Source organism: Rhodotorula graminis, assembly GCF_001329695.1.
Source record: "Rhodotorula graminis WP1 unplaced genomic scaffold RHOBAscaffold_8, whole genome shotgun sequence".
Lineage (NCBI taxonomy): Eukaryota > Fungi > Basidiomycota > Microbotryomycetes > Sporidiobolales > Sporidiobolaceae > Rhodotorula > Rhodotorula graminis.
The window spans coordinates 1,225,980-1,251,695 of NW_017264935.1; the positions used below are offsets into that span (position 1 = coordinate 1,225,980).

Here is a 25,716-nt window from a genome sequence, read left to right on the forward strand (position 1 = left end):
ACCCTCGCGACCCTCCTCCGCGACTCCTCAGCTCGCCAGAAGGCGCCAAACTGCAGCCGTCCGCCCACCTGTCGATCCAGCAGCACGCGCGCCCGCCCAGCATGACGGCCACGCCTGTGCCCGACGGCACCATTATCCTCCCGCCGCCAGCCATCAAGGCCATCGTCGACAAGACGGCCGCCTTTGTCGCCAAGTCGGCCAACCCTGCGCTCCTCGAAGAGAAGTTCAAGCTGCGCGAGAAGAGCGACTCGCGGTTCGCCTTCGTCAACGCCGACGACCCGTACCACGCCTACTACGCCGACCGCCTCGCTGCGTTCAAGGCCGGCGAGCAGCCCGAGCAGAAGCCCGAGGAGAAGGAGGCAGAAGACGCGGCCAAGGCCGAGGACGATGGCCGGCCACCTGAGCCGCCTGCGCTCGAGTTCCTCGTCGAGGACCCACCCAAGATCAACGCCGTCGACCTGTGCGTCGTCCCCTTCCCTCACCCTCCTCATAGCCGAAAGCGTCAACTGACAAGCTCCTCGTCGACAGCGACATCTTGCGCCTGACTGCCCTGTTTACCGCTCGTTCGGGTCGCAAGTTCGCCTCGGACCTCGCCGCTCGCGAGTCGCGCAACTACCAGTTCGACTTCCTCCGGCCCTCGCACTCACTCTTCGGCTTCTTCAACCGGTGCGTCGCCCCGATTTCCTCTCGACCGACTCCTTACGTCTCCCTCGACCTGACTCTCCTTCCCGCACATGCAGCCTCGTCGAGCAGTACACCAAGATCCTCGTGCCCTCCAAGGACTTTGTCGCCCGCCTCGAGCGTCGTGCCGGCGGCCCGCCCGACTCGACCGCCGACCGCGTCGTCATCGGACGCCGCGAGGTGCTCAAGGACGCCCAGGCGCGCGTCGAGTGGGAGAAGTGGGAGTCGACGCGCCGCAAGGAGGCCGAGGACCAGGCCGAGGAGGAGCGCATCGCGTTCGCCGAGATCGACTGGCAGGACTTCCAGGTCGTGTCGACGATCGAGTTCACCGAGAACGACGAGGCCGGCATCGCCGAGCTGCCGCCGCCCATGAGCCTCGCCGAGGTCGAGAACATGAGCATCGCCCAGAAGAAGATGGCGGCCATGATTATGGAGGGCAAGGACGTGCCCGGCGGCGCAGACGGCGACGACGGCGAGGCGCACGAGGAGGAGATGGAGATGGGCGACCAGTCGGACGACGAGGCCGAGGTGGCGCCGGCACCAGCCGCCGGCGTCGAGGTCGTCGAGCAGAAGCGCGAGGACGTCGTCGAGATCACCCAGGCCGACTCGAGTGCGCCCGTCAAGATCCGCAAGGACTACGTTCGCAGTGCGTCCTCTCTCTCCTCCTCTCCTTCCGCCATTTCGACGACTGACCCGCCCTTTCTTCCCTCTCGCGCGCAGCCAAGAAGCCCAAGGCGGGGCAGGCGTACACGACGTTCGAGGGCCAGCAGGTGCCCGTCGACGAGTTGAGCAAGCACATCCGCTACGAGCTCCTCGACCCGCGGTGGAAGGAGGACAAGAAGCAGGCCGACCTCAACCGCGCCGCGTCGGCTGTCATGCCCGGCGGCACCGACGTCTCGGCGTCGATCCGGGCCATCGCGGCGCACCGCCCCGACATCTTCGGCGGCGACATCGGCGCGGCCGAGAAGCAGAAGCAGGCCGAGCGCGTCGCCCAGTCGAAGGCGCGCGAGAAGAACGTGTGGGACGGCCACGCCGCGTCCAAGGAGTCGATCACGCTCCGGTACCAGCAGACGGCCAACTTCGACGAGCAGATCGCCGCCATCCACAAGAGCAAGGGCGTCCTGCCGACCGAGGAGAGCAACATCGGCCCGACGCTCCCCGCTCAAGGGTCCGCGCCCGCACCGCCGCCGCCAGCAGCCGCCGCACAGCCCTCGGGCCCGACCGTCCTGAGCGGCGGCGCCACCATCTCGGCCGGCCCGCAGCGCCAGCAGGAGGTGACGATCGAGCGCACGACCGAGAACGACTTCCGCTCGGTCGGCGTCCCGCCCGGCTTCGCGTCCTCGCCCGCACCTGCACCTGCTCCCGCACCCGCCGACGACGTCGTCGAGGCGTCGACGGTCGACCCGAACGCGCCGCCGCTACCGGCAGGCCTGCCGCAGCGCCCGCAGGTGGCGACGCCGGGCGAGGCGCTCCCGGGTCCGGGCCCGGGCTCGCAGCGCGCCAACGAGGCCGCCGCTGCGCCAGCTCCCGCTGCGTCGACGTCGACGGCGGGCGTGACGCGTCCGGCGCCCGACGCCGATGGCGACGACGAGCCGTCGGCCAAGCGGGCGCGCACGGGCGAGGCCGAGGGTCCGACGACGGTCGGCGAGGAGGAGTGGCTCGCGAGCCACCCGCACCCGGTCAAGATCCAGGTGCAGCTCCCCGAGTACTCGGCCAAGCCGGCGTGGGGCTGCAAGGGCCAGAAGGTCGAGCTCGAGGTGCCGCTCACGCTCCTCGTCGGCACGGTCCGCGACCGCATCGCTGTGCGTCCCTCTCTCTCTTTCTCTCTCTCTCCCCTCGTCGTGCACGACTGACTCGAGCCCTCGACATGCAGGCGACGGTCGGCGTCCCCGTCGGCAAGCAGCGGTACCTGTACGACGGCCGCATCCTCGCCAACACGACGACGCTCGCGACGCTCAACCTCGACAACGGCGCCACCCTCCAGCTGCAGATCAAGGACAAGAAGTAGTTGCTCTCGTGTTCCTCTCTGTCTGGCTGTAACGCTGTCCTTTTCGCGGTCGCGCGTCGAGAGCGGGCTCGAGAGAAAGAGAGTGCTCGAAAGGGGTGCGATACAGGGCTCTACTCGTCGACACGGCTTCTCGCTCGTCCTCCTCGTCTTCAGACCAGCTCGTACTTGGGCGGCCTGCCGGCGTACAGGTCCATCTTGGGCGGGCGGCCGTACCTCGGCTCGGGGCGGTCTGCGACGGGTCGAGTGGTCGTGAGTGCGCTTTGCGACGGCGAGGATGGCAGAGAGGAAGGAGAAGAGAGAGACGAGGACGCACCGAGGACCTCCTTGTAGATGGCCGACACGTCCTTGTCCCACTTCTGGCGGAAGAAGCTGATGCCCCTCGGCTCGAGCTTGTGCTCGACGACGAACTCGCGCACCGAGAAGGCGTCGCGCGACGTCGAGTCGGGCGAGAGCGACAGGCTCTCCGGCTGCTCGAGGAGGAGGACCGTGTAGCGGTGGTAGGGCGTGCCGTTTTGCGGGTGCGGCGGGACGTAGGAGAGGGTCGAGGAGAGAGAGGAGAGGTCGAGCGGGGAGGACGAGGTTGCCGAGAGAGGGATGTTGGGGCTGCGGGGAGACGTGATTGTCAGGACTGCGGGACTGGGCGAGCGAGAAAGAGGGCCGGGTCGGCGAGGAGGGCGTACATGAGGAGGTGGGCAAAGGTCGAGAAGGTCTGGTTGAACTCGTCGGGCACGTCTGCAGGAGTCGCTCGAGTCAGTCGCACGATCATGCTTCATTCGAGACGAATCTCGAGAATAGGAGAGGGAGGGGAACGCACCAGGGTCGACGACGAGGAGCGTGTACAGGCGCTCTTCCGCGTGGTAGACCTGCACCGAAACATCGAGCGCTTGCCGAGTCTGCGTGGCGAGGCGGGCGTTAGTCTCGAGACGCGCAGAGGGGCAGAGAGAAAGGGGTCGACGCACGTCTGCAGGCTTGGTGTACGAGCCGGGCTCGATGGTCGAGCCGGCGACGGTGAGCCGGACGTCGGCGACGGGCTTGATCTCGGGGAGGAGGTCGGGCGTGACGTGCATCTGGGTCACGCGCTGCATCTGTGGGCGGTGTAGAAGGTCGGCGATGGCTCGCAAGAGGCGCAGGACGACGCGGAGAGGGAGCGAGACGCACGAGGATGGCCAAGTCGCCGTCGTTCCGCCATGCCCGTTCGGCGAGGTGACGGTACACGGGCTTGGAGAAGTCGCCTGTAAAGGTGGAGAGGCTGTCAGTGCCAGTCCTGCGGGCCTGGCCTTCGCTGCGGCGCGACCTTGGCCTCGAGCCCGTCCTCATCGGCGGACCACCTCGAGACGGACCGCGCGAGCCCGAGTAAGCCCGGTGCCGCCACCAAAAGTCCCCACAGAGGTACAGGAGAGGGCAGAGAGAGCAGGCGAGCTCACCATGGCCGTGCTTTGCCCGCCAGCGAGTCTCTGGGTCGTTGCTCCACGCCTCGACCTCGAGCTTGTCGAGGACACTCGGGTCGGCGTCGCCCTTGGCCTTGAGGTCTTCGAGCTGGGCGAGCTTGGCGTCGCGGTCCTGCTGGATGTAGGCGAGGGCGTGGTCGTACGCTGGGAGCGAGCCAGGCTGGACGGGAGGTTGGTAGCTCGACGAGGCGGCTTGCGCGGCGGGCTGCGCGGTCGAGAAGGCGCGCGTGCAGGTGCGCAGAGCGAGGCGGGAACGCTGCATCGTCGACGGGCGTGCGGGACGGAGGAAGGTCGACTCTCCTCATCCTCCTCCTTGCGAGATTCCTCCGCCGCCTCGAAATCTCCGAGACCTCGTCTACCTCGACAACTCTCGCTCGCGAACGGGACTCGACGGAGAAATACTCGCACTGCAATTGCTGCTGTGCTACTGGCAACGCCCGCGACGTCTCGAAAAAGCGCAGCGCCTCGGCCAGCCTGCTCGCCTGCATCGCCTCGAGCCCGCCGAGGCTCGCGAACGACGGGACGAGACACCCTGATCTTGTGCTCGCGCTCGCCGTCCTCGCACATGCTCGTGACGAGGGTGCGGTACTGGGCGGCGGTCGCCACGAGGGAGCGGACGGACGGCGAGGCGCAGGTCGTTGCGCACGAGTGCGGGCTCGACCTTGTCGAGGAGGCCGGCGGTGTGGGCGGTCGTAGAGTCGGGCGACGCGACTGTGTCGATTTGCCGAGGTGCGGCGCCGCTTTGTGGGCCTGCGAGGAGGGAGGGAGGGAGGGGCAACTCGGCCAGCTGTCAGGCTCGACGTGAATCGCTGTCTTGACGCTCGCGCGCCTGCGCAGCTCACCTTAGTCGGTCAAGCTGTTGGCTGCCGGCGCTTTGGAGTCAGCGAGGGCTCGAGAGAGCCACGACGAGGGTCGGACGAGCAAAGGGAAGGAGGAAGGGAGGGCAGAGGGGACCGAGGGAAGGGACGACTCGACTCACAAGCGCGCATGTCGGTCGAGTTAGGCGAGGCTTTGTATGGCGGTGCAGGGTCTGCGGCACGAGGTGTGGTCGTGGCACGAGGGCGACTTGCTGATGACGCTCAGCACGGGTGAGAGATGCGAGCAAGAGCGAGCCTCGCGCAGCTGGGGCGGGGCTGGTGCGTGTCGGTCGAGCTGGATGCGGCCTCGCAGCAGGTGCCAGGTCGAGCGGAGCTCTCTTGGGAGCAGGATGCAGAGAGCGACGCGCCCGGGCGAAGCGGAAGCTCCGGGCGCAAAGCCGAGTTTGGTCCTCGCCGGCTGCGGGGGACCGCTTCATTGTCGACTTTCGCGCTTTGTTTTGACCCCGAGGCGCGTGTGCGCCCAAGATAGATCTGGAAACGCAGCTCGCTCCCTCAACCTCCTCCCCCTCCTGCAGCTCTCGCTCTTCTCTGCTCACCGCTGCACCTGCTCGCCGCCTCTGCTACCTCGTCAACAACCTCGACTGCGCGCCCCGTCCCTCTCGTCCCCAACTCGCACCGCCATGTTGTCCCTCCTCGCGGCGCTCCCCGCCCTCATCCCCGTCGCGGCCGCCTACTCGAACTACAACCTGTGCGCCTCCTTTCTCTCAGTCAGGGCCTCCCTCGTGCGACGAGCTGACCCTCCCGCGAGCGCACCCGCAGCGGCAACCTCCCGCACACGAGCGAGTCCGAGCAGACGGGCGTGAGCTCCCTCCCTCTCCACCCTCAACAGCGCCTTCTAGCGTCCTCTCCCGGCATGAACTGACTCGCCGACACCCGCACGCTCGCAGTACAACGACTGCGGCACTACCGACAGCCCGTCGTCCATGTGCGCCCGAGTCGCCTCGTCGGAAAGTCCGGGCGACCTGCTGACCGTCCTTTGCGTCCCTCCCTTTCCCTCTACCGCAGGTGCCAGACCGCTCACGTCAACAGCGTCACCGTGAGTCAATCCTCGTACGCTCGAGCGAGCGTTCGAGCCGCAAACGACGCCACTGACCCTCCTTCTCTCCCTCCTCCCCCGCCCTCTCGCTCTTCCTCGTTCCCCTCTCCCTCTCCTTCTTTCCTTCACCTCCTCGTCTCTGCGCAGGACTTCTGCCTATGGGCTCCTCCGACGCCGGGCGGGACCATCGGCGACACGGAGCAGATCGAGGTCGCCTACTGTACCGCCAGTGGACACGGTGCGCGCGTCATGCCGCAGGGCACGATCCGGTCGGCGCACTACCTTAAGACGCCGCACTACACGCAGGTGACGGGCACCGGTGACTTTACCAAGATCAACGTCCAGGGCGGCGACGCCGGTGGAGAGCTCGACCCGCACGGCGGTGCGTCCACGACCCTCTCCTCCTCGCCTCCCTTTCTCGCTTCCTCGGTCGTTCCAGGTCTCAGGTACTGACGCGCCTTCGTCCATCAGCCGACGGCCTCGGCAACCCGCATGGCGCTCTCGTGTTCAACAACGGCGTGCAGATTCACGAGTGGACGTCGTTCGTGCGTGTCCCTCCTTCCGTCTTGTCTTGCCATACGCCAAAGGCCTCGCGAGACTAACGCACATGCCTCTCCAGATCTCGGACCAGGAGTTCTGTACGTCTCGCCCTCTCTCGCCCTCTTTTCCCTCCCTCGCTTCTCCCTCGTCCACCCCCAACACTCGATCCTGCCTCGACTGTCCACCATCCGCCTCCTGTCACTCTACCTTCTCTTCGACGATCTTCTCCTCTACGACCTTCGTGTCGGCCGAGCTCTCGCCTCGCCGCCAGAGCGTTCCTCACTCACGAGACCCACTTTCGCCCTTTCCTCGTCGCAGGCTTCCGCATCTGCCACGACGCCGACGACGCGTGGCTGTGGTGCCAGCACATCTACGACATCCAGTGCGCCCCTCTTTCCCTGCCTGTCATTCTCGTGCCGCACCCCTTGCCCTAACGCTCGGACCCGTTCCTGCAGAGGATGCGCCTGGAACGAGCCCGGCAACTACAACGGCGGCTTCGACACGTGCGACGGCGACTCGACCGAGTAGTGCGTCACTCCCTTCCTCGTCCACGTCGAGCCAGTCACTGAAGCACATTGCCCGTTCCTGCAAACTCTTCTTTTCCCCCTCCTTCCTCGCCCCGCCGCCCTCCTCGCTCTCGTGCGCAGCCCTCCCGGCATCTACATGGTCAACGGGCAGCTCTCGACGTACCAGCAGAGCCAGGGCGCGGCACCCACCCCGCACGCGGCGGGCAAGTCGTCCAACTGCCAGGCCGTCGCGACCGTCGGCGGCGCCGCCGCTGCTGCTTCCCCTGCGTACGTCGCCTCGTTCTCTCTTCCTCTCCCATTGTCGTCCTCAGCGCCTGACACAGTGACTCGCTTTGCAGGACGAGCACCTCGGCCCCGGTCGCTAGCTCGTCGGCCATGCCCGCCTCGTCGACCGCGTCCTCCCTCGCCTCGTCGGCAAGCTCTGTCGTCTCGAGCGCCTCCTCCGACTCGTCGTCGTCGACGTGGACCACCTCGATGGTCTCGTCGTCGTCGGTCGTGTCGTCGTCGTCCGTCGTCTCGTCCGACTCGTCGTCGGCGAGCAGCAGCTCGCTCTCGTCGTCGAGCACGAGCTCGAGCGCGCCCGTCTCGACCGTCACGGTCACGTCGAGCACGTCCTCGGCATCGTCGTCTGCGTCGGGCACCGCGACCGTCGCTGGACTCGCGGCGAGCGGGACGTCGGGCGCAGGTCGCGTCGTTCTCGGAGCGGGAGCTTCCCTCTTCGCGGTCGCGGGCGCGATGGCTCTCTTTGCCTAGATCCCTCGTTTCGGAAGCCGCGATGTCTCTATAGATACCCCCTCGCCGTCTCTCCCTCTGTCTTTCCGTTGTCCTCCCCCTCCCTGGTTGTCTCCCCTCTCGCCCCGACTGGTCGTCGGCGGCCTATTTCCCTATCTCGTCACGCTCGTTACCCTACACTCGCTCTGTCACGCTCTCGCAGCCTGCAAAGACACTATCTCTCTCGTCTCTCTCTCTCTTTCTCTCTCGATGAGAGGACGCGCGAGAGGGAGAGGCTCGAGCGCGCGACAGTCTGAATCACAACAACGCCTCGACGACGACGACGACGACGACGACGATGGCGACAGGCCCGCACGCTCACGCCCTCCAGTACTGCGCTACGGAATGAATGCGGTCCAGGACGCTGGCAAAGTAGCTCGTGTCGTTGAGGAGCGCCTCGAACTCGTGGATCGCCTCGTCCTCGCTCAGGGCGAGGAGGAACTTGTCCTGGACCTGCGGCGGCGACGCGAGAGCGAGAGTCAGGACTCGGTGCCGCACTACAGGCGAGGAGAGAGTCGGAGAAGAAGCGAGGGCGCACCTTCATGACGGCCTTGTCGGGCTCGACCCGGATGTCGGGCACGTCGGCCTCGACCATGAGCGCGACGAGGTTGATCAAGAGGTTGGCGTTCTTGCGCAAGGTCGTGAAGCCCGTGAAGCACAGGCTCTTGAAGCGGGCGTAGTGCGGGCTGTGGATGCCGCCGAGCGCGTCGACCATCTCCTTGCACACCTTGACGGCCGGCGGGAACGGCTTGGGGTCGCGACCGAGGATGTAGCCAAAGTCGACTGTGCACACATGATCGTCAGGCGAGACTCGTATTGCAGAGAAGAGAGAGAGAGAGGGACGCACCGTGGAAGAAGTGGCCGTCGGGCGAGAGAAGGAGGTTGTCGAGGTGCCGGTCGCCGACGCCGAGCAAGTACGTGACGACGCAGTAGCCGGCTGCGTGTACAAGAGGGCTCGAGTCGGTTCGACATCCTCGGAAGGAGAGACAGGCCCCGACTTGGCGGCCCGGGAGAGAGGGCGAAAGAGAAAACGAGGACGCACCGCAGCTGCGGATGTACGTGTCGAACACCTCGGGCTTGACGCCGTACGTACCGACACTGCCCGGGTCGGCGTTGTGCTCCCTCAGGTACCCGAGGAGGCCCTGGGCGCCAAACTCGTTCGTGATGTCCTGGAGCGTGCGGCTCGGGACGAACTGGACCATGCCGTCGACGGCGCCGGTCGCGAGGACGCGGTACGGCGTCAACTTGAGGTCGAGGTTCTCCTTGCGCAGAAGGCGGTCCATGAGGGTGAAGAGCTGGATCACGAGCTGGTCCTGCCGCAGGTCGTCGCCGTTCTTGAAGATGACGGGGAACGGGTCCGTGTCGCCGGTCGCCGACGTGAGGAGCTGCAGCCGCAGCGGGAACAGGTTCGACTTGAAGACGCTCGACGCGTCAGCGTCGATGCCCGTGATGGCGATGCGGGCGTCGAGTGGGAGCGGGATCGGCGGCGAGAAGGTGCTCAACCCGGACGACGACGAGGCGAGGGCAGCGCGCAGCTTGTCGATCTTCTTGGGTCGAGCGTCCTTGGACAGGCGTAGTGACGAGGCGAGCTGGGTGATGCGGGCGATGAACTCGCTCTGTCGCCGCAGCGCGTCGAGCTGGTCCGGCTCGCCTGGACGATGGAGCTGCAGAAGTACGGACTGGTCAATCACGTGTACGCGCTCATCGGTCACGAGACGGCGAGAATATAGAGTGAGAGAGCGTGGGCGTACCTCCTTGATGCGCCGCTCGAATTTGCGCGCCACCTCGTCAAAGAGCCGCCCTCGCCCCTTGTCCTCGCGCTCGACCTGGATGTACCAGTAGAACGTGTTGCCGAGGACCGGGTTCCTCGCACTGCGCTCGACGAGGAAGTCTTCGAGCGTCGGGACGTCGACTGGTGCCGCGCTCGAGCCTGCGACGGCGGCGGCGGCGGAGCTGGGCGAGGCGGTGCTGCGGGTCGAGTGGCGGACGTGCGAGTAACGGAGAGAGGCACTGGGCGAGATGGACGAGGCCGAGGGAGACGAAGGAGGAGGTGCGGGCTCGAACTTGAGCGCCTGGACGAGTTGAAGGAGGTAGAGCATGAGCTCCTGTCGGCGGCGTGCAAGCGAGTCAGTCCTGCATTGCGCCCGAGTCCGCTCAAGACGAAAGGGGCACGTCGGACGCACCTCATCATCTGCTCGCTCGAGCTGCTTGACGGCGTAGGCGCGCACCCTCCTGTCGCGGAACCCCTCGGCCGGCCCGAGGAGCTCGAGCGCGTCGTCCATCTCGACCTCGTTCCACATGGGCAACAGCGTCTCGACGGCCTGGGTCGCCTCGCCCGAGTCGGACCACACGACGCTCTTGAGGAACTTGGTGAGGGCGCGCTTGTCGCGCGTCAGGTAGAACCGGAACTTCCACACAAGGTCGCGCTGCGGCGTCGTCAATTCTTGCGTCGGCGGGTACCGCAGGATCTCCTGCAGGCGTACGAGACATTTAGGGCGCCGTTACGAGTGAGGAGGGCGTGTACGACGGCGAGGGGACGCACGTTGAGCTCGTCGCGGATCTTGGCGTTGGGCTTGAGCTCGCGGTCGAGCGGGCCGTTGCGATGGTCGCGCACGAGGCGACGATGCTTGGCCTCGACAGGGTTTTTGCGGACGATCTCGGGGTCGATGATGGTGAACAAGGTCGGCTCGGACGACGAGGCGGCTTGGGCCGAGGTCGAGGGCACGCTGCTCGCGACCGATGCGGCCGGGCCGAGGGCGGACGACAGGTTGAGCGACGACAGGACAGGCAGCGGGTACTCCTGCAAGGGCACGTTCAGGTCGGTCACAGGTCGAGGCGCAGGAAGGAGAGGGTCTCGTGACGCACGGGCTCGCTGAAGACGACGGGAAAGTCGAATCGCGGCAGGTCGAGGTACAGGAACAGGTTGTCGGACTTTTCCGACTCGGCCTGCGGAAAGTGATGTCGTCGGGTCGGACGAAGGACGTCAATAAGGGCCACGAGAGACGAGGAGGAGGAAAAGGGAGAGAGGGCTGTGAGAGAGGGCGCACCTTGTGAATCTTCTCGATCTGGCGGAACGCGAGCTTGTCGAGCCAGTCGAGGCGGGCAATGTCGCCGCGCTCGTGTTTGCGGACGAGCTTCTCGAGGCGGCCCATCTCGTCGCGCAGGCCGACCTTGCTCGGCGTGTCCGACTCGACGCGGCCGTCGGCCTCGACGCCCTTCCACAGGTACAGGCGCTGCTTGCCCTTCTTGAGGGTGGCTTTGTTGCCGAACAAGCGCAGGGTCGAGCCGCCGACGACGGCGAGCTGGCGCGGGCCGGCAATGTCGAAGACGGTGACGGCGAGCTGGGCAGAGGCGGGCAGGTCGCGGTACTTGACGGGGAGCGTGACGTGCTCGTTCCAGTCGACCTGCTCGCGCGACTTGAAGTGCTTGTGGGCCGTCTGGACTGGGGGCACGAGGCGGTTGTTGTCGGCCCAGAGCTCGAGGCGGACATAGAGGTCGGACGGGGTGGCCTGCTGGAAGCCGTGGTGCTTGAGCGAGGGCTGGTCGAGGAGGTCGACGAGGGGTCGCTGGGGCAAGTGACCCTGGAACGAGGCGATGCGGACCGTGACGAGGCGGTCGAGGTCGGAGTGTCGGACGAACGAGAGCTGCGTCTCGAACGACGACGACAACGGGTGCGCGAGCGAGTCCATGGCCGGGATCGTGTGCCGAGACGCTGTGAGGCTGTGTCGAGCGAGTGTGACCTGGCCCACAGGGGGTGGGCAGAGCGTGGTCGAGCGAAAGAGGGTCGAGGAGGAGGAGGACCCGAGGTGGGGAGCCCGGCTCTCCTCCTCCTCCACCACGGCAGCCTGCAGCTGAGCCACCTTGCTAGCCAGCGCATGCCCCCGAAGAAGCACCTCGACGCACCCGTCTCGAGCGCGTCCTTCCTCGACCTCAAGGCCCAGCTCAGGTCCGTCTCCTCATCTCTTTCGAGCTCTCGTGCCCCCTCACTCACCTCTGGCCCCACGCAGCAAGCACGAGGACGACCTCAGCAAGTCTCGCGAGCGCGGCCAGCCCTCGACCATCACCGGCGGCGTCTCGCGCGGCACCAACAAGAAGCTCCCCGCTTGGGCTCGCCAGAACAAGGGCCTCGCGCAGCGCCAGGCTCGCGACCAGGTCGTCTACGAGGACGACCCGACCACCGGCCGCAAGGACCCGCAGCAGGTCAAGCAGCACCTCGAGAAAAAGGCCGCCATCTATGACAAGATCCGGTGCGCCTCGCCTCTCTCTCTCTCTCCCTCCCTCCCTCCTCGTTTCTCTGCACACCGCACTCACGTTCGTTCCCTGCCGACAGCAAGGGCAAGACGGGCGGCCTGACCGAGGCGCAGATCGACGCCCTCCTCGTCGACTTTGACCAGCGAGCGCGCTCCGGTTCGCCCTCGGGCTCGTCCTCCTCGACCGCCGACTCGGACGACGCAGACGACGCAGTGCGTCCCCTCGTTTCTCTCCCTGCACCCAGAGATACACCTGTCTGACCGCTCGACGCACCCGCAGCCTGTCGCACCGCTCACGCACACGCAAGACCCGCTCGTCGAGTTCACCGACGAGTTCGGCCGCACGCGCCTCATCCCGCGCTCCGAGGTGCCGCGCGGTGCGCCCTTTCGCGACCCGAACGCGCCCGAGGGCGTCAGCCACGACATGGCGCACGCCCCCGTCCAGTACGTCGCGAGGGTCGACGACCGCGTCCCCAAGATGGGCAAGGAGCCGGCACCAGGCGAGGGTCCCGACCCGTGCGTGCTCTCTCTCTCTCTCTGCAGTTCTGGGCAACGACTGACTCTCTCGGTGCACCCGTCATGCAGCTCGAACGTCTATTACGGCGACCAGACGTCGTTCCCGGTGTACGAGCCCGACCCGGCCATCCTCGCGCAGCGCGCCGCCACCCTCGCCGCCGCCGCCGCCGCGCCCCTCGTCGACCACTACTCGGCGACGGGCGAGAACCGGACGCGCGGCGCCGGGTTCTACGCCTTCAGCACCGACGAGCAGGAGCGCCGGCGCGAGATGGACGAGCTCGAGAGGGCGAGGGCCGAGACGGAGAGGAAGAGGCGCGAGCGCGAGGTCGAGGGGGACAGGGTCAAGCGCGAGAGGGAGCGCGAGAGGGACGAGAGGAAGAGGCGGATCGAGGACAAGAGGAGGGAGGTCGAGGAGCGGCGCGCGGCCAAGAGGGCGAAGGCGGCTTGAGGGGGGAGGTGGGTTGTAGCGCCGTGCCCTCGTTGTTGTACCAGCGCGTTTCTCGTCCACCCTCGCGCACCGCTCGCTCAGCCGCCGCTCACGGGCGGGATCGGGCACACGACCTCGCCGCCCTTGAGAGCGACGCCCTCATCGTCGTCGTCGACCATCTCCTCGTCGACGCTCCACGCACACCGCTCGAGCACGCGCGCAAAGTCGTCGTTGCCGCGATGCACCTCGTCGACGAGGTAGTGGCGCAGGCTCGACAGCGGCAAGGGCGAGGGCGAGTCGGGGAGGCGCACGACTTGCGAGGCCGGCTCGGAGGGGAGCGAGGTGCGGACGGCGGCAAAGTAGAGGAGCGTGATCTGTGGGACGGCACGGGTCAGTTCGGATCTTGGCTGGACCGAGAGAACGAGAGCGACGGACCTCTGGCATGAGGCGTGGTGGGTGCGAGAGAGAGCGGTTGAAGGTCGACCAGGAGGGGAAGTGGGGAACGCAGCTGCTCGTCTCGAACGTAGACGGCCGCAAAGCTGCTCGTGTAGAGCTCTCTAGCATCGAGTCGCGCTGCGGTACCGGCCGAGAAAGACTCGCCTGCGCTCTCCCTGTCCTCGACCACCTCCTCCTCTTCCTCGACCGGCTCGGCGAGCGGGTATCCACAGCGATGCAATACACCAAACGTCCGCCAATCTATGTCACGTCCACCTCCTGTCGCGAGTGACCGAGACCCGCTCAGATGAACTTGTGCTTCTCGAGGTAGTCGACGATGATCTGGACGCCCGTCTCGATGTCGACCTCGGCCGTCTTGATGTGCAGCTCGGGCGACTCGGGCGCCTCGTACGGCGCAGAGACACCGGTGAACTCTGCAGGCGAGAGGCGCGAATGTCAGTGACCCTCTGACAAGCGCAGAGCGCTGCCGACGACGTCGCCAACGCCGACGGACGAGCGCGACAGAGCGAGGGAAACACTGCGACGCACCCTTGATGACACCGGCACGGGCCTTGGCGTACAGGCCCTTGGGGTCGCGCTTCTCGACCTCGGCGAGCGGCGCGTCGACAAACACCTCGAGGAACGGGATCTTGCTCTCGTCGTGGATCTTGCGCGCAAGGGCGCGGTCGGCCAGGTACGGCGAGATGAAAGCCGTCAGGGTCGTCGTGCACGACGAGGCGACGAGCTTGGCGACCTGCGTGAGGGGCGAGAGGTACGGTCAGGACATGACCCGCAGGTTCGAGAGAGCGGCAGGCCGCATGGCCGGGCGCTCTCTCGACGAACGAGGTCGAGGACGGCCGACGCACCTCGCCGACACGACGGATGTTCTCCTCGCGGTCCTTGGGCGAGAAGCCGAGGTCCTTGTTGAGGCCGAAGCGGACGTTGTCGCCGTCGAGGCGGAAGGCGCGCTTGCCCTTCTGGAGGAGCTCGAGCTCGAGCGCGCACGCCAGGGTCGACTTGCCTGAGGCTGCAGGAGAGTACAGGCGTCAGTCCCTGTCGCCGAGAAACCCGCATGTCGCGCAGCTTGACGAGCCAAGGCTGGCGCACGAGATGAGGACGAGGGAGAGGGACGCACCCGAGAGGCCGGTGAACCAGATGGTGACGCCCTTCTGGCCGACGAGCTCCTCGCGCTGCGTCTGCGTGACGCCCTCGTGCCAGACGATGTTCTTCGAGACGGGCTCCGAGGTCGAGTTGGGTGCGGCCGACATGCTGAGGATGAGGGAGGGGAGGACGAGCTGCGCAGGGGGAACAAGAGGGTGTCAGTGCGCGCTTGAGGACTGAAGGAGTGCGTGGGCGTGTATCGGGCTGCTGCTCGCGCTCGCTGGAAGAGTGCCGGGCGCGGGAGAGATGGGGAAGCGCTCGAGGTGGAGAGGCAAAGGGGGCACGGCGGCTGGCGCAGCGGTCGCGGCACCTGGTGCGACAGGCGAGCCGAGTAAGTGCGAGCTGCGTCGAACTCACTGAGAGGTGGTGTGGAGGAGGGAGAAGGAGAGCGAGGTGGAGAGTCGAAGCACGACACCGGCGAAATGTCAAAGTCGCACGGTGCTCAGCTGCATCTACTACCAGGCCCGTGAGCTACTCTAGAGCACCATGATCCCCCTCGCCCATTTCTGCGAGAGCGAGAGAGCGAGCCCGCCTTTCTCATCGCTGCGGCCACTCTCCTCACGACCATCCTCTCTCCACACCGCTCGAGATGGCTAGCGAAGCTCTCAAGCAGGCCATGGCCGATCTCGCCGCATCTGGAGACGCGCCAGAGCTCGGCGCACCTCTTCCTCCCTCCCGCCTCGGCACGCAGGACCACTGGAACTCGGTACGCCCTCGCTCTCTCCCCTCTCGACTAGCTCCCCTGATCGGTCGCTGAGTACATCTATCACGCGTACGCAGGTCTATGAGCGCGAGGTCAAGATGTTCAACGAGATCGGGGACGAGGGCGAGGTCTGGTCCGTCTCCTCTCCCTCTTCCTCCCTCTCCTCCTGTCGCAGCTGACCTTCGTTGGCGGCACCATCCCTGCAGGTTCGGCGAGGACTCGGCGCAGGACATGGTCGAGTGGGCAGAAGAGCACTTCCCTCATCTCGACGGCCGCATCCTCGACCGTGCGTCCGACTCGTTCTCTCCTCTTCGCCGTCGCGCAGATCTGACGCCTCCTCTTTCACAGTCGGCACCGGCAACGGACAGCTCCTCTTTGCCTTCTCGGCGGCCGGCTACACCTCCCTCACCGGCGTCGACTACTCGCCCCTCTCGATCCAGCTCGCCGAGTCGGTCCTCGCCGCACGACTCGCCTCGGACGAGCACACTGTCTCGTCGCCGCCACCATCTTTCTTCACCGCCGACATTCTCGACGTTGCGCTCGGCGAGACGGTCCCGCACGTCACCGACTCGGAGGAGAAGTGGGACTTGGTGACCGACAAGGGGACGTACGACGCCGTGTGCCTCAGCGACGAGGTGCGGCAAGGGCGCAACCTGCGCGAGCTGTACGTCGAGAGCGTGTCGAAGCTGCTGCAGCCGGGAGGCCTGTTCCTCATCACGTCGTGTGCGTCTTTGCCCTTCCTCCTTCCCGTCGCTCGGTCGACGAGCGAGCTGACTCTGCCCCGCCGCCCGCAGGCAATTGGACCCAGGCCGAGCTCGAGAAGGCGTTCGTTACCCCGGCATCAGGTGCGTCTCTCTTTCGCTCCTTCTCTCGCGCCCCGCACGAGCTTGAACCTCCTCTCGCGACAACAGGTCTCAGCGTCCACTCGCACGTGCCGCGAGCGAGCTTCCAGTTCGGCGGCAGTACAGGGTCGAGCATCACGACGGTGGCGTTCGAGAAGCAGTAGCCGCATGAGCAATAGACGTGTCCATCTTTGGGCTCGCGCCGTGCTCGAGAGCGCTGAAGAGGCTGGCCTTTTCTCTCTCGTGCTGTTGGCTCTCAGGTCTCGCAAGGGCTCGCTCGAAAGATGGACAACGACACGATGCACGACGACTGTCCAGCTGCGCTACTCGTCTGCCCCGCCGAGCCCAGGCTCGCTCTTGACCCGCTTGAGCTGCGGCTCCCCCTCGCCCTGCTGCTGTTGCGCGCCCGCCCCCTCCTCATGCTTGACCCCTCCCTGCTCGCTCGCACCTTCCTCCTCGTTCGGCGCAGGCCGCTTGCGCGAGGCGGCCGCCGCCGCCGCCGCCGCCGCAGTCGAGGCGGGCGTCGACTCGCGCGAGGGGAGCGCGCGCGTGCCCGTCCCGGTCGTCGATGCGGCGGCGGCGCGTTGCTGCTGCGCCTGGGTCGCCTCGGCGTGGCAGGTCGCGTGATACAGCTGCGCGAGGGACGATTGAGGGGGGAAAGGGGGCGAGGAAAGAGGGTCAGTGCGTGCTTGCGGGCAAACAGGCTTCGAGACGACGGGCGAGAGACAGGACGCACCGTGCCGTCAACGACGACCGCGTTCCACCACACCCACTCCTCTTCGTCGTCGCTCCACTCGCTCTTGAGCTTGTCCTGGCACACCGGGCACGGCTTGTCGCCGAGCCCGCCGTCCTCGGACGTCGCCGACGCCGGCGGCACGGGCACCTTGAGCTTGCGCAGCGCGGCGCGGTCGATCGTCGGTGCGCCTCCTGCGGCGGACGACGACGAGACGTTGCCCGTCGAGGGCTGGCCCGAGGTCGAGAAGCCGGCCGAGGGAGCGACCTCGCCCGTCGTCTCGTCCGACGCGTACCATGCCTGCGGGCGCTCGTCCTCGTCGGTCAGGTCGGAGCGTCGGGATGCGAGAGAGAGAGAGAGAGAGAGAGAGAGACGCACCTCCTCGCCCGTGAACCAACCCCTGCCCGCCGTCCTGCCCGCCGCCTCGCGCACGCGCCGCTTGTGCTTGAAGTGCCAGTCGAGGTGCTGGTCCATCTTCTTCTTGCCCGACGCCGACGCGAAGAAGCGCAGGCCGCACTGGGCGCACGGGAGCGCGAGCGCGAGGTACAGGAGCGACGGGGTTTGAGGGCGAGGTCTGCGGCGCGAGGCGAGGGGGAAAGGGTCAGTCGAGGCGTTGACGGACACGGCCGTCGACGACAACGTGAGAAGAGACAGAGAGACTGAGGACGCACACTGCGACCTCGGCGTTCGTGAGCCCGACGTTGAGCCTCAGGATCTCGTCCTCCCACCCACGCGCCATCTCGTCCTTGTCCGGCCCCTGCCCGAGCGGCTGCGGCTTGTCCTCCTCGGCCTTGACCTGCCCAGCACCGTGCCCATGCCCTTGCGCGAACGCGTCCTCGAGCTTGACGGCCGGCGCCGCCGCTGCTGCCGCCGAGGGAGGTCCGGGCGACGCGGCGGGCGCAAACAGGTTGGCGAGCGCGCCCGACGCGCTCAGCTGCGACAGGAGGCCGAGGTCGATGCCGCCGACGAGGCTTGACGGTGCGGGCGTCGACTCGGCGGCGGGAGCTGGTGCGGGCGAGGGCGAGTGCCCGTGCGCGAACGAGGGCGCCGTCGGCGCGAGGAGCTGCGGCGTGAGGCTCGCGGCGGCGGGCTCGGCGACGGCGACGGCGGCGACAGGTGCTGGTGGTGCGGGTGACGGCGACGGGATCGGCGCAGGAGCGGGCGTGAGCGCCTTGAGCTGGGCGCGGATCTGGTTGACCTGCTCGGTCGTCAACTGGGTGTTGAGGATGAGGCTCTCGAGCTTCTTGAGGGCGACGATCTGGCTCTGGTTGTTGGCCTCGGCGGTCGGGTCGGACGCCGGCGGCGCCTCGGTGCGCAGGGCGAGGAGCCGGCGCACGTCGTACAGGACGCCCGAGCGCTCGGTCGACGTGGCCGTGTGCGACACCTGCTGGACCTGCGACGAGAGGGCGAGACGCGAGGGTCAGTTCCGGTCGTGCGTGTGCAGGACGACCCTGAGGGAGAGAAGGGGGACGCACGCCCGCGTTGTACATGTCGGCGTCCTTGACGGCCTTGCCGCCGATGCCGTCGCCCCTGCCCCTCGCGCCAAACAGGGCGCCCTCGATGCCCCTCTGCACCTTGCCGCCCTCCCTCGGCTCGTCGTGCGCGCGGAACAGCTCGCCGCCGTCGGCGCCGCCCGTCTTCCACGTGCCGAGGAGCTCCTCGAGCTTTGTGCGGGTCGCGGCGTCGGCGGCGTGGTACGCCTGGAGGAAGGCGCGCTCGAGGAAGCGGCCAAAGAGGGCGAGGTACGGCGGGCCGATGTTCTTCGAGATCGAGTCGAGGAGGTAGAAGGTCGGGAGGACGTGTTGCGGCGGGCACTGTGACCGAGGGGGAAAGGGCGACGGAAGAGGACCAAGGGTCAGTCGGGACATTGCTCTCGAGAGAAAGGGAAAGGTGCTCGGCGCGGGCAACGGCTCGCTCGCGCAACTCGTCCTTGCCCTCGCGGCTGGCTTTCCCTCGCTCGCTCGATCGAGAGTCGCGAGGACAGGCGCATAGAAGCAGCGCAGGCAGAGCAAGCATCGAGACGACGACGAGGCGCGGCGCGAGAGAGACAAAGAGAGAGAGAGAGGGACGAGTCGCCGAGTGCGACCGGAAGGACGAGAACGGGGCCCGAACGCGCTCGCGTGCCGAGTCTCCTGGATCCGTGGTTTCACCGCCACTGCGCCGCCACCCTTCCTCTCGACTGCCCCATGCCGCCGTCCAGTACTCGTCGCCGCACGACCTCGAGAGGGAGAGGGAAGAGGGGACTCACGGAACGAAGGTGCTCGTCGAGGCACTGGGCGACGACGCCGCTCATGCGCAACAGGTGCTCGTGGGCAAAGAGGGTCAAGGCGGTGATGATGGGTTTCGAGTTGAAGGTGAGGCCCTGGAGCTGCTGCGAGAAGAAGCGGCGGAACGAGTTGGGGTCGACGCCGACGTCGGGTGGGGGCCGCAGCTCGCCCTCGCGGAGCGGCGGGGGTTGCTGGTGCTGTGGCGGGGGCGGGGACGCGACGGGTGGAGGTGCGGGCGAGTGGGACGGCTGGTGGTGGTGGTAGGCGTAGTAGTGGGGAGGCGGAGGAGCGGGTTGAGGAGGCGGTGGGGCCTGGGCGTAGCCGGCGTAGGCTGCGTAGTCGTAGCGGCCGTAGGCGTGAGGCTGCTGGGGCGGGTAGGGCTGCTGCTGGGGCGGCGGCGGGGCCTGGTAGCCATAGTAGGCGGGCTGTGGTGCTGGAGGATGAGGAGGGGGGGGAGCGTAGCCACCGTAGGCGGCGGCGTAGGGGTCTTGCGGCGGCGGGTACCACGACATGTGGTGAGAGTGAGCCTCGCTGGACTGGGGCAGATGCGCCACGAGGGAGAGGGAGGACGGAGGGAGGGAGGGCGAGCCTCGCCTTCGTCGTCGTCGTCGTCCGCGGAGGCGAGCGCGCCTCCTCCTCCTCTCCGACTCGTCGCCCGCTTCTTCTGCCGACGTAAGCTCTTGCTCCACCACTCTCGCAAGGTGCACACTCGCCACCCGTACCCCGTCACGCCCCCCCTCGCCCCTCGCCGCCCGTCAAACCACCCCTCGCCTCGCACCCTCCAATTTTCGACAGGTCGCCCACCACCGCCAGCACTCGCTCCGCCGGTCCAACCTGCGCTCAGAGCGTCTACGCCGACCATGCGGCCAGAACGGGACCAGCGGCGGGCTTGGCGCGGGCGGCATGCGGGCGGGCGAGCGGCGCGTCTCGGCAGCTGGGACCAGGCTCGCGCTCGCAGCGGGCTCGACGCCGCCAACACGGCCACCGCAGCACAGCCAGGTCCCGCTCAGTGCAGCCAGTCGTCGCATCGAGCCTTGCACCCGCCGCACGGCCCAACAGCAGCCGGTCCACCCGTCGCCTGAACGAGCGCTGACCTCTCGCCTCCCTCCCACTCCTCCCTCGTCGCCCACCTCGACCTCGACCTCGCACTCGTACCGCCTACCTGCACTGCGCATCCGCCTGCGACGCACCCACAGCATGCTCCAGATTTACAAGGAAGAGGAGCTCGTTGTCCCGTGCGTCCTCGCTTCTCCCCCTTCTCCCCTCGCCTCGATCTCCTCGACCCTGCGACTGACTCGCTCTATCCACGTCCTGCAGGGAGGGCGTCACGGTTGCCGTCAAGGCCCGTGTCATCACCGTCACCGGCCCGCGTGGCACGCTCCAGAAGGTGCGCCCCCTGGCTCCCCCTCTCTCTCTCGGAGCGAGTGCTCACCGTGCTCGCCGCCTCTCTCCTCTCGCCCCTCCCGCCGCGCCCTGCCTTCGCCTCACGATCACCGCCCTGCTCCCCCTCCTACGCCATCCCGTCGACACCGCGTTGCCCTGCCGCCCGCCCTCGGTCCGCCCCCACCTCGCCTCGCTCCGACCACCTCGACCTGCGGCACCCGTTCTCGCCTCAACAGAACGCGCAGCACGTCGCCATGTCGATCCGCGTCATCGAGCAGAAGGTTGGCCCGGCCAAGGTCAAGCTCGTCGTGTGGCACGGCGCGCGCAAGCACGTTGCGTGCCTGCGCACGATCCGGTCCCAGATCGAGAACATGATCACGGGCGTCACGTACGGCTTTGCGTACAAGATGCGCCTCGTGTACGCGCATTTCCCCATCAACGTCATCATCGCCGACGACAAGAAGAGCGTCGAGATCCGGTCCGTCCTCCCCTCTCTCTCTCCCTTTCGTACCCCTCGAGAAGGCTCGCCTGACTTGGCCCCGCCGCCCCACAGCAACTTCCTCGGCGAGAAGCGCGTCCGCAACGTCGAGCTCCTCGAGGGTGTCACCATCTCCGAGTCCAAGGCGCAGAAGGACGAGATCGTCCTCGAGGGCAACGACGTCGACATGGTCTCGCAGTCGGCCGCGTCGATCCACGGCTGCACCCTCGTCCGCAACAAGGACATCCGCAAGTTCCTTGACGGAATCTACGTGAGCGAGAAGGGCAACGTCGTCGAGAAGGAGGCGTAAAGCGTGTTGCGCGACACCCTTTTGGTTGTGCAACGACGGCGCGTCGGGATCCTCTTCCTCCTTCTTGCGCCTGTGCCGCACCTCTCTGTCGAGACGAGGGGCGCCGAGAGAGACGAGAGAGCCTCGGACAGCGTGCTTGGCGACGCAGACGGCCGAGAAGCGGTCCGGGGGGAAGAGCCTCGAGGACCCAAGCTCTCTGGCGGCAGCGCTGTCCCGCAGAACCTTGCCACGCGTCTCTCAGACGTTCGCCAACGTCTCTGGCACCGTGTGTGCGAGCGCCGGGACGCTCAATCGAGAGCGCGAGGCGAGGAAAGCGCGACTCGCGACTTGGGAAGGCTGCGCCCTCGGGGCCCGTGCGCATGCTCACGCGTCTGGTGCTGCTCAAGCGACGCTCGGTGGCCTGTCGATGTAGCTCTCGGCGGCTCTGCTGGCCTGTCGCTGAGAGACGACGCCACACAGAAGCTCGAGCGACGTCTCGAGCAGAAGTAGCTGCTGCAGCGGCTTCAGCGACGGCCGTGCGCACTGTACTGTAGCGCTCTCGCCCTTCTAGCGCTCGCGACGACGCGCTCGAGGCGAGGCACAAGAGAAAGAAGGCTTCGAACAGGGAGCGAGAGCGCGAGCGACGGCCGTCGCTCCAAAACGAGCAGTCAAGTCGGCGCACGGCCGCCGAGGTTGCCCGGCGCACGCGCGACGAGAAGGATCGACCCGACGAGCAGACGGTCGAGTAGCCAAGCGAGCGAGCGCAGGCGCGCAGAAGGGGAACGACGGCTTGCTCTCTCTCCAGAGGCGGATCGACTGCAGACGACGCGTTCCTTGCACAGCCTATGGACACTCTTCTACGACGCTCGCTCGTCGAGCTCTACTTGTCCTCGAGCGCGCCGTCGGTGCCCCACTTGCTCTTGCTTTCGTCGATCTGGCGCTTGAAGTCGGCGATGACCTCGGCGGGCTTGTCGGCGCCAAACAGGGCCGTGCCGGCGACGATGACGTTCGAGCCTGCAGGGTTGAGCGGCGAGGACCGTCAGGACGGGTGCGCCTTAATCGGGGCAAGTGAGGCCTCGCCCTGAGGGCGGGCTCGAGGAGGAGGAAGAAGGAAGGAAGGACCGGCGAGACGCACCGGCGCGCGCGCAGCAGCCGACCGTGCCCGGGCCGACACCACCGTCGACCTGGATGTCCTTGGTCGGGAACCGGGTGCGCAGCTCTGCGACCTTGGGCACGCACGACTGCATGAACTTTTGACCGCCGGCGCCTGCGGACGCGGGACGACAGTCAGTCTCGGGAGGGGCGAGGACGAGGGAACTATAGAGAGCGAGAGACGGCGAGGGGACGGACCGGGGACGACGGTCATGACGAGGAGCATGTCGACGCTCTCGCCGAGCTTGTCCGAGATGGCGCTCGAGGGCGTGTCGGGCGAGATGGCGACGGCGGCGCGCATCCCGGTCGAGTGGATGAGCTCGACGAGCTCGTGCGCCGATTCTGCGTGGGCGCTTTGCGGGTCAGGGCGGGCGCGCTCGAGGGAGAGGACGAGGAGGGACGGACCAGGGTGCGAGAGGGCCTCGATGTGGAACGTGTACGACTTGCCGCCGGCCTCTGCGACAGGCTTGACCCACTGCGGTGCGATGTGAGGGCAGGGTGAGCGTGCGGTCGAGCGGGACTGTGGGCGAAACGAGGGGCGCACCTTTGCCGGGTCGGCGACCATCATGTGACAGTCCATGAAGACGTTGTCGACCGTCTTGTTGACGCTCGCGAGGACGGGTGCGCCCATGGTGATGTTGGGGACAAAGTGGCCGTCCATGACGTCTGCAGGGAGGAGCGAGGGAGAGGTGAGTGGGGCAGGAGGACGAGAGAGGGGAGAGGGAGAGGAGAGAGCTGACCCATGTGGACCCACTGTGCGCCGCAGTGCATCATACGCTTGATCTCGTTCCCGAGGTCGGCAAAGTTGCTGGCAAGGACCGAGGGCGAGACGATGGCGTGGGGAGACGAGGCCATGGTGGAGAGGGGAGGAGAGTGGTGGGAGCTGGACGAGGCGACGGGCGGGTTGGGCGGCGAGGCTTGGAGCAGTGCTTGAGCGAGACTGAACTAGAGCAAGCAAGCACAGTGGGTGAGTGCGAAGAGAGACGCCTCGTCGTCGTCGTCGTTGTCGTCCTGCTGGCCGTCTGGCTCTCGTCCTCCCCCCACACCCACACTCGAGCCATGGTGCGCACCAGGACTCTCTCGCACTGCAACAGGAACCCAGTTGACCTTGAACCCGCACCCCAACGCAGTCCGCCGACGAAGGTGAGCCCTCTCGCTCCTCGCTCCCTCCACGCTCCTCTCACCCAACACACGCCCCTCGCCCTCGCCCCTCACCCGTCCCTGACCACTCCCACACTCGCAGCCAAGGAAGCCTTTGCCCTGTTCGACAAGCGCGGCGCAGGCGCCATCCCCCAGGACTCCCTCGGCGACGTCCTCCGCGCCCTCGGCCAGAACCCGACCCAGAAGGACGTCCACGACCTCGCTGCCCGCTGCCAGGGCGACATCGACTACAACACCTTCCTCGACATCCTCAACCGCCCCGGCGGATTTGACCCGGCCGGCACCGAGGGTCCGTCCCCTCCCTCTCCCCTCTCGCGCTCCCTCGACGCGCCCACTCACTCGCCTCGACGCCGCAGACGAGTTCATCCGCGGCTTCCAGGTGTTTGACAAGGAGGGCAACGGCTACATCGGCCAGGGCGAGCTCAAGTACGTCCTGACGAGCCTCGGCGAGAAGCTGTCGAACGACGAGGTCGACGACCTCCTCAAGGGCGTCCAGGTCACGGCGTACGTCCCCCCCCCCCCCTCTCTCTCTCTCTCTTGCCCCGAGCCCGACTCGAACTGACTCGTCCCCACCACAGCGAGGGCAACATCAACTATGTCTCGTTCGTCAAGCAGATCCTGAACCAGGTGCGCCCCCCTTCTGCCCTCTCTCCCTCTCGCCCTTCTCTCGCTCACCAAGTCTGCCACACAGTGATTGGCTCGATCTCTCTTCCACCTCGACACTCTTTCGTCTTTCCCTCGCTGCTGCGCGCCACTTCATACCACGGACGTTCGACTACCCCCCTTTTCCTCCCTCCCTCCCTTCCTCTCAACCCTCGTCCCCTGCGCCCCGCGCCCTGTTGATCCCGACGTACTCATCACGCGCCCTCACGATCCATCCTTCGCAATACGATCGAGTCCTGCCTCGAGGTCGTGCCGACGCGAGCGAGAGAGCGAGAGCGAGCAACTGCGGCGAGGGAAGCTCTCTTTCTGCGCCTCTCGGATCTCTGGCGCACGCGAACCGCTCTGTCGAACCGAGCCTTGTAAAACGATGCAGGACCGGCAAGTACTGCTCCGCCGCGGCTCGCAGAGACGACCTGCCCACTGCCGTGCTCCTCCTCCTTCTCCTCGACGCTCCTCGTTCTGCGTCTCGTCCCGGCAATTCTCCTCTCGTCCAGCAGGACCTCCTTGTGCCCTCCCTGCCGCCGCTCAACTGCCGAGCGCGCCAAAGTTGCGCTCGTGGAGCCGAGGCGCGCTCGGGCGGTGGTGCGTCGGGTCGAGCGCTTTGTCGGGCGGTGGGGGTGGAGGAGCGGCGACGGCGGCGCTGGAGGAGGACGGTCCAGCAGCTGTGGGAGGAGGAAGAGAGTCAGGCTGCGGGTCGGCTGTGAGGGGAACGGGCAGTCGCGAGAGCGCGAGGTGCGAGGTGCAAGGAGGGGAGGAGCAGGCAAGGCTGAGGTCGACGTCTCGACACGCACCTTGGTCCCGCCGCTCACTCTGACCGTCGTCCCCAGCCGAGTCCCGCCCGATCATCGCGCTATCGTCCACCGTGCCGCCGTACGCCGAAACCCGCTCGCCGCTCGACTCGCACGCCTCGTCCGCTTCTCGCGAGCTGGATGCGACCGGCTCGCACGTTGCAGAAGCTGGAGTGGCGCGAGACGTAGTATCTGGCGGTACTGGGCAGGTAACTGGGGGTGCTCGAGGTGTGCTGAGGCCTGTGGACGTGCGTGCGAGAGTCAGCGAGATGAGGAGGAGAGGGACTTGAGGGGGGCCGGGTACGCACCAGAGTTGGGTGCAGGGCGTGCATATGAGCTGCTGAGGGCGTCTTGAGTCATCGCACAGGTGCTCGAGCTGGTGCACAAGGCGAGAGATGCGGAGAGAGGTCGAGCCGAGTGGGGCCGACGACGAGACGAGGGCGCAAGCTCTACTGCTCGCCCGCACAGCTCTTCGTAGCCTCCGACACGCTCAGCTGCTTGCGCTGTAGCCTCAGGCCTCAGCTCTGCGGGCGTGCGCAGCTCGACGACGTCACGCGGCAGCGCCGGCGGACCGCGTGC

General features: G+C 67.2%; 13 protein-coding genes across 13 annotated transcripts; 6 read left to right on the forward strand and 7 right to left on the reverse strand.

Moving 5' to 3' along the window:
• Positions 1-101: 101 nt before the first annotated feature.
• On the forward strand, positions 102-2,740 carry RHOBADRAFT_48643 (uncharacterized protein; the record flags this gene model as incomplete). Its single annotated transcript, XM_018415168.1, has 5 exons — positions 102-460; positions 529-666; positions 741-1,327; positions 1,402-2,483; positions 2,555-2,740. 5 exons carry the CDS (start codon positions 102-104, stop codon positions 2,687-2,689), a joined length of 2,301 nt encoding a protein of 766 aa, XP_018270617.1. The 3' UTR covers positions 2,690-2,740.
• A 98-nt stretch (positions 2,741-2,838) lies between these two features.
• Positions 2,839-5,126, reverse strand: RHOBADRAFT_45059 (uncharacterized protein; the record flags this gene model as incomplete). The annotated part of the gene is made up of 9 exons (XM_018414535.1): positions 2,839-2,918; positions 3,003-3,292; positions 3,370-3,421; positions 3,504-3,582; positions 3,649-3,774; positions 3,848-3,921; positions 4,114-4,342; positions 4,760-4,887; positions 5,117-5,126. 9 exons carry the CDS (start codon positions 5,124-5,126, stop codon positions 2,839-2,841), a joined length of 1,068 nt encoding a protein of 355 aa, XP_018270618.1.
• A 431-nt stretch (positions 5,127-5,557) lies between these two features.
• On the forward strand, positions 5,558-8,086 carry RHOBADRAFT_65291 (uncharacterized protein). Its single transcript, XM_018418676.1, has 11 exons — positions 5,558-5,703; positions 5,775-5,814; positions 5,903-5,940; positions 6,021-6,051; positions 6,199-6,433; positions 6,523-6,596; positions 6,671-6,689; positions 6,910-6,973; positions 7,047-7,118; positions 7,239-7,385; positions 7,457-8,086. The coding sequence occupies exons 1-11, from the start codon at positions 5,636-5,638 to the stop codon at positions 7,869-7,871; spliced, it is 1,203 nt and encodes a 400-aa protein (XP_018270619.1). The 5' UTR covers positions 5,558-5,635; the 3' UTR covers positions 7,872-8,086.
• Positions 8,087-8,121: 35 nt separating this feature from the next.
• RHOBADRAFT_37613 (uncharacterized protein) lies at positions 8,122-11,578 on the reverse strand (the record flags this gene model as incomplete). Its single annotated transcript, XM_018413450.1, has 10 exons — positions 8,122-8,342; positions 8,428-8,672; positions 8,737-8,826; positions 8,932-9,553; positions 9,641-9,812; positions 9,930-9,994; positions 10,073-10,360; positions 10,432-10,689; positions 10,755-10,835; positions 10,937-11,578. The coding sequence occupies 10 exons, from the start codon at positions 11,576-11,578 to the stop codon at positions 8,208-8,210; spliced, it is 2,598 nt and encodes an 865-aa protein (XP_018270620.1). The 3' UTR covers positions 8,122-8,207.
• Positions 11,579-11,736: 158 nt separating this feature from the next.
• Positions 11,737-13,292, forward strand: RHOBADRAFT_54372 (uncharacterized protein). Its single transcript, XM_018417279.1, has 5 exons — positions 11,737-11,835; positions 11,897-12,136; positions 12,220-12,352; positions 12,420-12,655; positions 12,725-13,292. Exons 1-5 carry the CDS (start codon positions 11,765-11,767, stop codon positions 13,101-13,103), a joined length of 1,059 nt encoding a protein of 352 aa, XP_018270621.1. The 5' UTR covers positions 11,737-11,764; the 3' UTR covers positions 13,104-13,292.
• Positions 12,949-13,526, reverse strand: RHOBADRAFT_54373 (uncharacterized protein; the record flags this gene model as incomplete). The annotated part of the gene is made up of 2 exons (XM_018417280.1): positions 12,949-13,456; positions 13,518-13,526. 2 exons carry the CDS (start codon positions 13,524-13,526, stop codon positions 13,181-13,183), a joined length of 285 nt encoding a protein of 94 aa, XP_018270622.1. The 3' UTR covers positions 12,949-13,180.
• A 294-nt stretch (positions 13,527-13,820) lies between these two features.
• RHOBADRAFT_45064 (uncharacterized protein) lies at positions 13,821-14,785 on the reverse strand (the record flags this gene model as incomplete). Its single annotated transcript, XM_018414536.1, has 4 exons — positions 13,821-13,951; positions 14,067-14,271; positions 14,384-14,544; positions 14,653-14,785. 4 exons carry the CDS (start codon positions 14,783-14,785, stop codon positions 13,821-13,823), a joined length of 630 nt encoding a protein of 209 aa, XP_018270623.1.
• Positions 14,786-15,275: 490 nt separating this feature from the next.
• On the forward strand, positions 15,276-16,419 carry RHOBADRAFT_66665 (uncharacterized protein). Its single transcript, XM_018419032.1, has 6 exons — positions 15,276-15,384; positions 15,459-15,514; positions 15,588-15,667; positions 15,730-16,104; positions 16,176-16,226; positions 16,293-16,419. Exons 1-6 carry the CDS (start codon positions 15,295-15,297, stop codon positions 16,385-16,387), a joined length of 747 nt encoding a protein of 248 aa, XP_018270624.1. The 5' UTR covers positions 15,276-15,294; the 3' UTR covers positions 16,388-16,419.
• A 2,138-nt stretch (positions 16,420-18,557) lies between these two features.
• On the reverse strand, positions 18,558-19,342 carry RHOBADRAFT_8287 (uncharacterized protein; the record flags this gene model as incomplete). The annotated part of the gene is made up of 2 exons (XM_018419216.1): positions 18,558-18,770; positions 19,205-19,342. Coding segments are annotated over 2 exons (351 nt in total), but the record flags the coding sequence as incomplete, so codon positions are not given.
• A 1,078-nt stretch (positions 19,343-20,420) lies between these two features.
• RHOBADRAFT_45067 (uncharacterized protein) lies at positions 20,421-21,394 on the forward strand (the record flags this gene model as incomplete). Its single annotated transcript, XM_018414537.1, has 4 exons — positions 20,421-20,458; positions 20,541-20,610; positions 20,843-21,084; positions 21,160-21,394. The coding sequence occupies 4 exons, from the start codon at positions 20,421-20,423 to the stop codon at positions 21,392-21,394; spliced, it is 585 nt and encodes a 194-aa protein (XP_018270626.1).
• A 792-nt stretch (positions 21,395-22,186) lies between these two features.
• Positions 22,187-23,427, reverse strand: RHOBADRAFT_37625 (uncharacterized protein). The gene is made up of 6 exons (XM_018413451.1): positions 23,266-23,427; positions 23,070-23,191; positions 22,931-23,000; positions 22,724-22,867; positions 22,509-22,640; positions 22,187-22,387 (listed from the first exon to the last, which is right to left on the reverse strand). Exons 1-6 carry the CDS (start codon positions 23,378-23,380, stop codon positions 22,254-22,256), a joined length of 717 nt encoding a protein of 238 aa, XP_018270627.1. The 5' UTR covers positions 23,381-23,427; the 3' UTR covers positions 22,187-22,253.
• Positions 23,428-23,578: 151 nt separating this feature from the next.
• Positions 23,579-24,593, forward strand: RHOBADRAFT_28146 (uncharacterized protein). The gene is made up of 6 exons (XM_018412817.1): positions 23,579-23,587; positions 23,656-23,668; positions 23,769-23,975; positions 24,043-24,190; positions 24,265-24,313; positions 24,378-24,593. Exons 1-6 carry the CDS (start codon positions 23,585-23,587, stop codon positions 24,378-24,380), a joined length of 423 nt encoding a protein of 140 aa, XP_018270628.1. The 5' UTR covers positions 23,579-23,584; the 3' UTR covers positions 24,381-24,593.
• A 104-nt stretch (positions 24,594-24,697) lies between these two features.
• On the reverse strand, positions 24,698-25,673 carry RHOBADRAFT_54379 (uncharacterized protein). The gene is made up of 3 exons (XM_018417281.1): positions 25,446-25,673; positions 25,141-25,377; positions 24,698-25,011 (listed from the first exon to the last, which is right to left on the reverse strand). Exons 1-3 carry the CDS (start codon positions 25,495-25,497, stop codon positions 24,875-24,877), a joined length of 426 nt encoding a protein of 141 aa, XP_018270629.1. The 5' UTR covers positions 25,498-25,673; the 3' UTR covers positions 24,698-24,874.
• Between the last annotated feature and the right edge of the window lie 43 nt (positions 25,674-25,716).